This window comes from Procambarus clarkii, chromosome 20 (genome assembly GCF_040958095.1).
Source record: "Procambarus clarkii isolate CNS0578487 chromosome 20, FALCON_Pclarkii_2.0, whole genome shotgun sequence".
Lineage (NCBI taxonomy): Eukaryota > Metazoa > Arthropoda > Malacostraca > Decapoda > Cambaridae > Procambarus > Procambarus clarkii.
In genome coordinates, this window is record NC_091169.1 from 32306336 (window position 1) to 32315632 (window position 9297).

At 49.7% G+C, this 9297-nt stretch overlaps 1 protein-coding gene across 1 annotated transcript in view; it reads left to right on the plus strand.

Moving 5' to 3' along the window:
- Window positions 1–306: 306 nt before the first annotated feature.
- The window catches only part of LOC138366804 (trichohyalin-like), a gene marked incomplete at both ends in the record, with an annotated part of 12781 nt that continues 3790 nt past the window's right edge, over window positions 307–9297 (plus strand). The window contains 7 exons of the mRNA XM_069328087.1: window positions 307–639; window positions 1731–1883; window positions 2674–2850; window positions 2890–3015; window positions 5454–5717; window positions 8307–8564; window positions 8897–8944. Coding sequence (XP_069184188.1) covers window positions 307–639; window positions 1731–1883; window positions 2674–2850; window positions 2890–3015; window positions 5454–5717; window positions 8307–8564; window positions 8897–8944 — 1359 coding nt within the window. The remainder of the gene's footprint in view (window positions 640–1730; window positions 1884–2673; window positions 2851–2889; window positions 3016–5453; window positions 5718–8306; window positions 8565–8896; window positions 8945–9297) is intronic.

Consider the following 9297-nt stretch of genomic DNA (forward strand, 5'->3'; position numbering starts at 1 on the left):
GAGAGACGTCTAGAGACAGAGAGACGTCTAGAGACAGAGAGACGTCCGAAGACCGAGAGACGTCTGAAGACAGAGAGATGTCTAGAGACAGAGAGACGTCTAGAGACAGAGAGACGTCTAGAGACAGAGAGACGTACAGAGACAGAGAGACGTACAAAGGCAGAGAGACGTACAGAGACAGAGAGACGTACAGAGAAAGAGAGACGTACAAAGGCAGAGAGACGTACAGAGACAGAGAGACGAACAGAGACATAAAGACGTACAGAGACAAAGAGACGTACAGACACAGAGAGACGTGCAGAGACAGAGAGACGTACAGAGACAGAGAGACGTACAGAGACAGAGAGACGGACAGAGACAGAGAGACGAACAGAGACAAAGAGGTGTACAGGGACAGAGAGACGTCTAGAGACAAAGAGACGTCAACAGACGGAGAGACGTCAACAGACAGAGAGACGTCTAGAGACAGAGAGACGAACAGAGACAGAGAGACAAACAGAGACGGAGAGACGTACAGAGACAGAGAGACGAAAACAGACAGAGAGACGAAAACAGACAGAGAGACGTACAGAGACAGAGAAACGTACAGAGACAGAGACACGAACAGAGACAAGGAGATGTACAGAGAGAGAGAGAAACGTATAGAGACAGAGAGACGAACAGAGACAGAAAGACGTACAGAGACAGAGAGACGTACAGAGACAGAGAGACGAAAACAGACAGAGAGACGAAAACAGACAGAGAGACGTACAGAGACAGAGAAACGTACAGAAACAGAGAGACGCACAGAGACAGAGAGACGAACGGAGACAGAGAGACGTACAGAGACAGAGAGACGTACAGAGACAGAGAGACGTACAGAGACAGAGAGGCGTACAGAGACCGAGAGACGTACAGAGATAGAGAGACGAACAGAGACAGAGAGGTGTACAGGGACAGAGAGACGTCTAGAGACAAAGAGACGTCAACAGACAGAGAGACGTCAACAGACAGAGAGACGTACAGAGACAGAGAGACGTACAGAGACATAGAAACGTACAGAAACAGAGAAACGTACTGAAACAGAGAGACGTACAGAGACAGAGAGACGTACAGAGAGAGAGAGACGTACAGAGACAGAGAGGCGTACAGAGACAGAGAGACGTATAGAGACAGAGAGACGTACAGAGACAGACAGACGTACAGAGACAGAGAGACGTACAGAGACAGAGAGAGGAACAGAGACAGAGAGGTGTACAGGGACAGAGAGACGTCTAGAGACAGAGAGACGTCAACAGACGGAGAGACGTCAACAGACGGAGAGACGTCTAGAGACAGAGAGACGAACAGAGACAGAGAGACGAACAAAGACCGAGAGATGTACAGAGACAGAGAAACGTACAGAGACAGTGAGACGTACAGAGACAGAGAGACGAACAGAGACAGAGAGACGTACAGAGACAGAGAAACGTACAGGGACAGAGAGACGTACAGAGACAGAGAGACGTACAGAGACAGAGAGGCGTACAGAGACAGAGAGACGTACAGAGACAGAGAGACGTACAGAGACAGAGAGGCGTACAGAGACAGAGAGGCGTACAGAGACAGAGAGACGTACAGAGACAGAGAGGCGTACAGAGACAGAGAGACGAACAGAGACAGAGAGAAGTACAGAGACAGAGAGACGTACAGAGACAGAGACACGTAAAGAGACAGAGAGGCGTACAGAGACAGAGAGGCGTACAGAGACAGAGAGTCGTGCAGAGACAGAGAGACGTACAGAGACAGAGAGACGTACAGAGACAGAGAGGCGTACAGAGACAGAGAGGCGTACAGAGACAGAGAGTCGTACAGAGACAGAGAAACGTACAGAGACAGAGAGACGTACAGAGACAGAGAGACGAACAGAGACAGAGAGGTGTACAGGGACAGAGAGACGTCTAGAGACAGAGAGACGAACAGAGACAGAGAGACGAACAGAGACAGAGAGATGTACAGAGACGGTGAAACATACAGAGGCAGAGAGACGTACAGAGACAGAGAGACGAACAGAGACAGAGAGACGAACAGAGACAGAGAGACGTACAGAGACAGAGAAAAGTACAGGGACAGAGAGACGTGCAGGGACAGAGAGAGACGTACAGAGACAAAGAGACGTACAAAGACAGAGAGACGAATAGAGACAGAGAGACGAACAGAGACAGAGAAACGTACAGAGACAGAGAAACGTACGTAGACAGAGAGACGTAGAGAGACAGAGAGACGAACAGAGACAGAGAGACGTACAGAGACAGAGAAACGTACAGGGACAGAGAGACGTACAGAGACAGAGAAACGTACAGGGACAGAGAGACGTACAGAGTCACAGAGACGTACAGAGACAGAGAGGTGTACAGGGACAGAGAGACGTCTAGAGACAGAGAGACGTCAACAGATAGAGAGACGTACAGAGACAGAGAGACGTACAGAGACAGAGAAACGTACAGAAACAGAGAAACGAACAGAAACAGAGAGACGTACAGAGACAGAGAGACGTACAGAGAGAGAGAGAGACGTACAGAGACAGAGAGGCGTACAGAGACAGAGAGACGTATAGAGACAGAGAGACGTACAGAGACAGAGAGACGTACAGAGACAGAGAGACGTACAGAGACAGAGAGACGAACAGAGACAGAGAGGTGTACAGGGACAGAGAGACGTCTAGAGACAGAGAGACGTCAACAGACGGAGAGACGTCTAGAGACAGAGAGACGAACAGAGACAGAGAGACGAACAGAGACCGAGAGATGTACAGAGACAGAGAAACGTACAGAGACAGAGAGACGTACGGAGACAGAGAGACGAACAGAGAAAGAGAGACATACAGAGACAGTGAAACGTACAGGGACAGAGAGATGTACAGAGACAGAGAGACGTACAGAGACAGAGAGGCGTACAGAGACAGAGAGACGTACAGAGACAGAGAGGCGTACAGAGACAGAGAGGCGTACAGAGACAGAGAGACGTACAGAGACAGAGAGACGTAAAGAGAAAGAGAGGCGTACAGAGACAGAGAGGCGTACAGAGACAGAGAGGCGTACAGAGACAGAGAGTCGTACAGAGACAGAGAGACGTACAGAGACAGAGAGACGTACAGAGACAGAGAGGCGTACAGAGACAGAGAGTCGTACAGAGACAGAGAGACGTACAGAGACAGAGAGGCGTACAGAGACAGAGAGGCGTACAGAGACAGAGAGATGTACAGAGACAGAGAGACGAACAGAGACATAAAGACGTACAGAGACAGAGAGACGTACAGAGACAGAGAGACGTACAGAGACAGAGAGACGAACAGAGTCAGAGAGACGTACAGAGATAGAGAAACGTACAGGGACAGAGAGACGTACAGAGACAGAGAAACGTACAGGGACAGAGAGACGTACCGAGTCACAGAGACGTACAGAGACAGAGAGGTGTACAGGGACAGAGAGACGTCTAGAGACAGAGAGACGTCAACAGATAGAGAGACGTACAGAGACAGAGAGACGTACAGAGACAGAGAAACGTACAGAAACAGAGAAACGTACAGAAACAGAGAGACGTACAGAGACAGAGAGACGTACAGAGAGAGAGAGAGAGACGTACAGAGACAGAGAGGCGTACAGAGACAGAGAGACGTATAGAGACAGAGAGACGTACAGAGACAGAGACGTACAGAGACAGAGAGACGTACAGAGACAGAGAGACGAACAGAGACAGAGAGGTGTACAGGGACAGAGAGACGTCTAGAGACAGAGAGACGTCAACAGACGGAGAGACGTCTAGAGACAGAGAGACGAACAGAGACAGAGAGACGAACAGAGACAGAGAAACGTACAGAAACAGAGAAACGTACAGAAACAGAGAGACGTACAGAGACAGAGAGACGTACAGAGAGAGAGAGAGACGTACAGAGACAGAGAGGCGTACAGAGACATAGAGGCGTATAGAGACAGAGAGATGTACAGAGACAGAGAAACGTACAGAGACAGAGAGACGTACGGAGACAGAGTGACGAACAGAGAAAGAGAAACGTACAGAGACAGAGAAACGTACAGGGACAGAGAGACGTACAGAGACAGAGAGACGTACAGAGACAGAGAGGCGTACAGAGACAGAGAGACGTACAGAGACAGAGAGGCGTACAGAGACAGAGAGGCGTACAGAGACAGAGAGCCGTACAGAGACAGAGAGACGTAAAGAGACAGAGAGGCGTAAAGAGACAGAGAGGCGTACAGAGACAGAGAGGCGTACAGAGACAGAGAGTCGTACAGAGACAGAGAGACGTACAGAGACAGAGAGGCGTACAGAGACAGAGAGTCGTACAGAGACAGAGAGACGTACAGAGACACAGAGGCGTACAGAGACAGAGAGGCGTACAGAGACAGAGAGATGTACAGAGACAGAGAGACGAACAGAGACATAAAGACGTACAGAGACAGAGAGACGTACAGAGACAGAGAGACGTACAGAGACAGAGAGACGTAAAGAGACAGAGAGGCGTACAGAGACAGAGAGGCGTACAGAGAGAGAGAGAGTCGTACAGAGACAGAGAGACGTACAGAGACAGAGAGACGTACAGAGACAGAGAGGCGTACAGAGACAGAGAGGCGTACAGAGACAGAGAGTCGTACAGAGACAGAGAGACGTACAGAGACAGAGAGACGTACAGAGACAGAGAGACGAACAGAGACAGAGAGGTGTACAGGGACAGAGAGACGTCTAGAGACAGAGAGACGAACAGAGACAGAGAGACGAACAGAAACAGAGATGTACAGAGACAGAGAAACATACAGAGACAGAGAGACGTGCAGAGACAGAGAGACGAACAGAGACAGAGAGACGAACAGAGACAGAGAGACGTACAGAGACAGAGAAACGTACAGGGACAGAGAGACGTGCAGGGACAGAGAGAGACGTACAGAGACAAAGATACGTACAGAGACAGAGAGACGAACAGAGACAGAGAGACGTACAGAGACAGAGAAACGTACGTAGACAGAGAGACGTAGAGAGACAGAGAGACGAACAGAGACAGAGAGACGCACAGAGACAGAGAAACGTACAGGGACAGAGAGACGTACAGAGACAGAGAAACGTACAGGGACAGAGAGACGTACAGAGTCACAGAGACGTACAGAGACAGAGAGGTGTACAGGGACAGAGAGACGTCTAGAGACAGAGAGACGTCAACAGATAGAGAGACGTACAGAGACAGAGAGACGTACAGAGACAGAGAAACGTACAGAAACAGAGAAACGTACAGAAACAGAGAGACGTACAGAGACAGAGAGACGTACAGAGAGACAGAGAGACGTACAGAGACAGAGAGGCGTACAGAGACAGAGAGACGTATAGAGACAGAGAGACGTACAGAGACAGAGAAACGTACAGAGACAGAGAGACGTACAGAGACAGAGAGACGAACAGAGACAGAGAGGTGTACAGGGACAGAGAGACGTCTAGAGACAGAGAGACGTCAACAGACGGAGAGACGTCTAGAGACAGAGAGACGAACAGAGACAGAGAGACGAACAGAGACCGAGAGATGTACAGAGACAGAGAAACGTACAGAGACAGAGAGACGTACGGAGACAGAGAGACGAACAGAGAAAGAGAGACGTACAGAGACAGTGAAACGTACAGGGACAGAGAGATGTACAGAGACAGAGAGACGTACAGAGACAGAGAGGCGTACAGAGACAGAGAGACGTACAGAGACAGAGAGGCATACAGAGACAGAGAGGCGTACAGAGACAGAGAGACGTACAGAGACAGAGAGACGTAAAGAGAAAGAGAGGCGTACAGAGACAGAGAGGCGTACAGAGACATAGAGGCGTATAGAGACAGAGAGATGTACAGAGACAGAGAAACGTACAGAGACAGAGAGACGTACGGAGACAGAGTGACGAACAGAGAAAGAGAAACGTACAGAGACAGAGAAACGTACAGGGACAGAGAGACGTACAGAGACAGAGAGACGTACAGAGACAGAGAGGCGTACAGAGACAGAGAGACGTACAGAGACAGAGAGGCGTACAGAGACAGAGAGGCGTACAGAGACAGAGAGCCGTACAGAGACAGAGAGACGTAAAGAGACAGAGAGGCGTAAAGAGACAGAGAGGCGTACAGAGACAGAGAGGCGTACAGAGACAGAGAGTCGTACAGAGACAGAGAGACGTACAGAGACAGAGAGGCGTACAGAGACAGAGAGTCGTACAGAGACAGAGAGACGTACAGAGACACAGAGGCGTACAGAGACAGAGAGGCGTACAGAGACAGAGAGATGTACAGAGACAGAGAGACGAACAGAGACATAAAGACGTACAGAGACAGAGAGACGTACAGAGACAGAGAGACGTACAGAGACAGAGAGACGTAAAGAGACAGAGAGGCGTACAGAGACAGAGAGGCGTACAGAGAGAGAGAGAGTCGTACAGAGACAGAGAGACGTACAGAGACAGAGAGACGTACAGAGACAGAGAGGCGTACAGAGACAGAGAGGCGTACAGAGACAGAGAGTCGTACAGAGACAGAGAGACGTACAGAGACAGAGAGACGTACAGAGACAGAGAGACGAACAGAGACAGAGAGGTGTACAGGGACAGAGAGACGTCTAGAGACAGAGAGACGAACAGAGACAGAGAGACGAACAGAAACAGAGATGTACAGAGACAGAGAAACATACAGAGACAGAGAGACGTGCAGAGACAGAGAGACGAACAGAGACAGAGAGACGAACAGAGACAGAGAGACGTACAGAGACAGAGAAACGTACAGGGACAGAGAGACGTGCAGGGACAGAGAGAGACGTACAGAGACAAAGATACGTACAGAGACAGAGAGACGAACAGAGACAGAGAGACGTACAGAGACAGAGAAACGTACGTAGACAGAGAGACGTAGAGAGACAGAGAGACGAACAGAGACAGAGAGACGCACAGAGACAGAGAAACGTACAGGGACAGAGAGACGTACAGAGACAGAGAAACGTACAGGGACAGAGAGACGTACAGAGTCACAGAGACGTACAGAGACAGAGAGGTGTACAGGGACAGAGAGACGTCTAGAGACAGAGAGACGTCAACAGATAGAGAGACGTACAGAGACAGAGAGACGTACAGAGACAGAGAAACGTACAGAAACAGAGAAACGTACAGAAACAGAGAGACGTACAGAGACAGAGAGACGTACAGAGAGACAGAGAGACGTACAGAGACAGAGAGGCGTACAGAGACAGAGAGACGTATAGAGACAGAGAGACGTACAGAGACAGAGAAACGTACAGAGACAGAGAGACGTACAGAGACAGAGAGACGAACAGAGACAGAGAGGTGTACAGGGACAGAGAGACGTCTAGAGACAGAGAGACGTCAACAGACGGAGAGACGTCTAGAGACAGAGAGACGAACAGAGACAGAGAGACGAACAGAGACCGAGAGATGTACAGAGACAGAGAAACGTACAGAGACAGAGAGACGTACGGAGACAGAGAGACGAACAGAGAAAGAGAGACGTACAGAGACAGTGAAACGTACAGGGACAGAGAGATGTACAGAGACAGAGAGACGTACAGAGACAGAGAGGCGTACAGAGACAGAGAGACGTACAGAGACAGAGAGGCATACAGAGACAGAGAGGCGTACAGAGACAGAGAGACGTACAGAGACAGAGAGACGTAAAGAGAAAGAGAGGCGTACAGAGACAGAGAGGCGTACAGAGACAGAGAGGCGTACAGAGACAGAGAGTCGTACAGAGACAGAGAGACGTACAGAGACAGAGAGACGTACAGAGACAGAGAGGCGTACAGAGACAGAGAGTCGTACAGAGACAGAGAGACGTACAGAGACAGAGAGGTGTACAGAGACAGAGAGGCGTACAGAGACAGAGAGATGTACAGAGACAGAGAGACGAACAGAGACATAAAGACGTACAGAGACAGAGAGACGTACAGAGACAGAGAGACGTACAGAGACAGAGAGACGAACAGAGACAGAGAGACGTACAGAGACAGAGAAACGTACAGGAACAGAGAGACGTACAGAGACAGAGAAACGTACAGGGACAGAGAGACGTACAGAGTCACAGAGACGTACAGAGACAGAGAGGTGTACAGGGACAGAGAGACGTCTAGAGACAGAGAGACGTCAACAGACAGAGAGACGTACAGAGACAGAGAGACGTACAGAGACAGAGAAACGTACAGAAACAGAGAAACGTACAGAAACAGAGAGACGTACAGAGACAGAGAGACGTACAGAGAGAGAGAGAGACGTACAGAGACAGAGAGGCGTACAGAGACAGAGAGACGTATAGAGACAGAGAGACGTACAGAGACAGAGAGACGTACAGAGACAGAGAGACGTACAGAGACAGAGAGACGAACAGAGACAGAGAGGTGTACAGGGACAGAGAGACGTCTAGAGACAGAGAGACGTCAACAGACGGAGAGACGTCTAGAGACAGAGAGACGAACAGAGACAGAGAGACGAACAGAGACAGAGAAACGTACAGAAACAGAGAAACGTACAGAAACAGAGAGACGTACAGAGACAGAGAGACGTACAGAGAGAGAGAGAGACGTACAGAGACAGAGAGGCGTACAGAGACAGAGAGGCGTATAGAGACAGAGAGATGTACAGAGACAGAGAAACGTACAGAGACAGAGAGACGTACGGAGACAGAGTGACGAACAGAGAAAGAGAGACGTACAGAGACAGAGAAACGTACAGGGACAGAGAGACGTACAGAGACAGAGAGACGTACAGAGACAGAGAGGCGTACAGAGACAGAGAGACGTACAGAGACAGAGAGGCGTACAGAGACAGAGAGACGAACAGAGACATAAAGACGTACAGAGACAGAGAGACGTACAGAGACAGAGAGACGTACAGAGACAGAGAGACGTAAAGAGACAGAGAGGCGTACAGAGACAGAGAGGCGTACAGAGACAGAGAGTCGTACAGAGACAGAGAGACGTACAGAGACAGAGAGACGTACAGAGACAGAGAGGCGTACAGAGACAGAGAGGCGTACAGAGACAGAGAGTCGTACAGAGACAGAGAGACGTACAGAGACAGAGAGACGTACAGAGACAGAGAGACGAACAGAGACAGAGAGGTGTACAGGGACAGAGAGACGTCTAGAGACAGAGAGACGAACAGAGACAGAGAGACGAACAAAACAGAGATGTACAGAGACAGAGAGACGTACAGAGAGAGAGAGAGACGTACAGAGACAGAGAGGCGTACAGAGACAGAGAGACGTACAGAGAGAGAGAGAGACGTACAGAAACAGAGA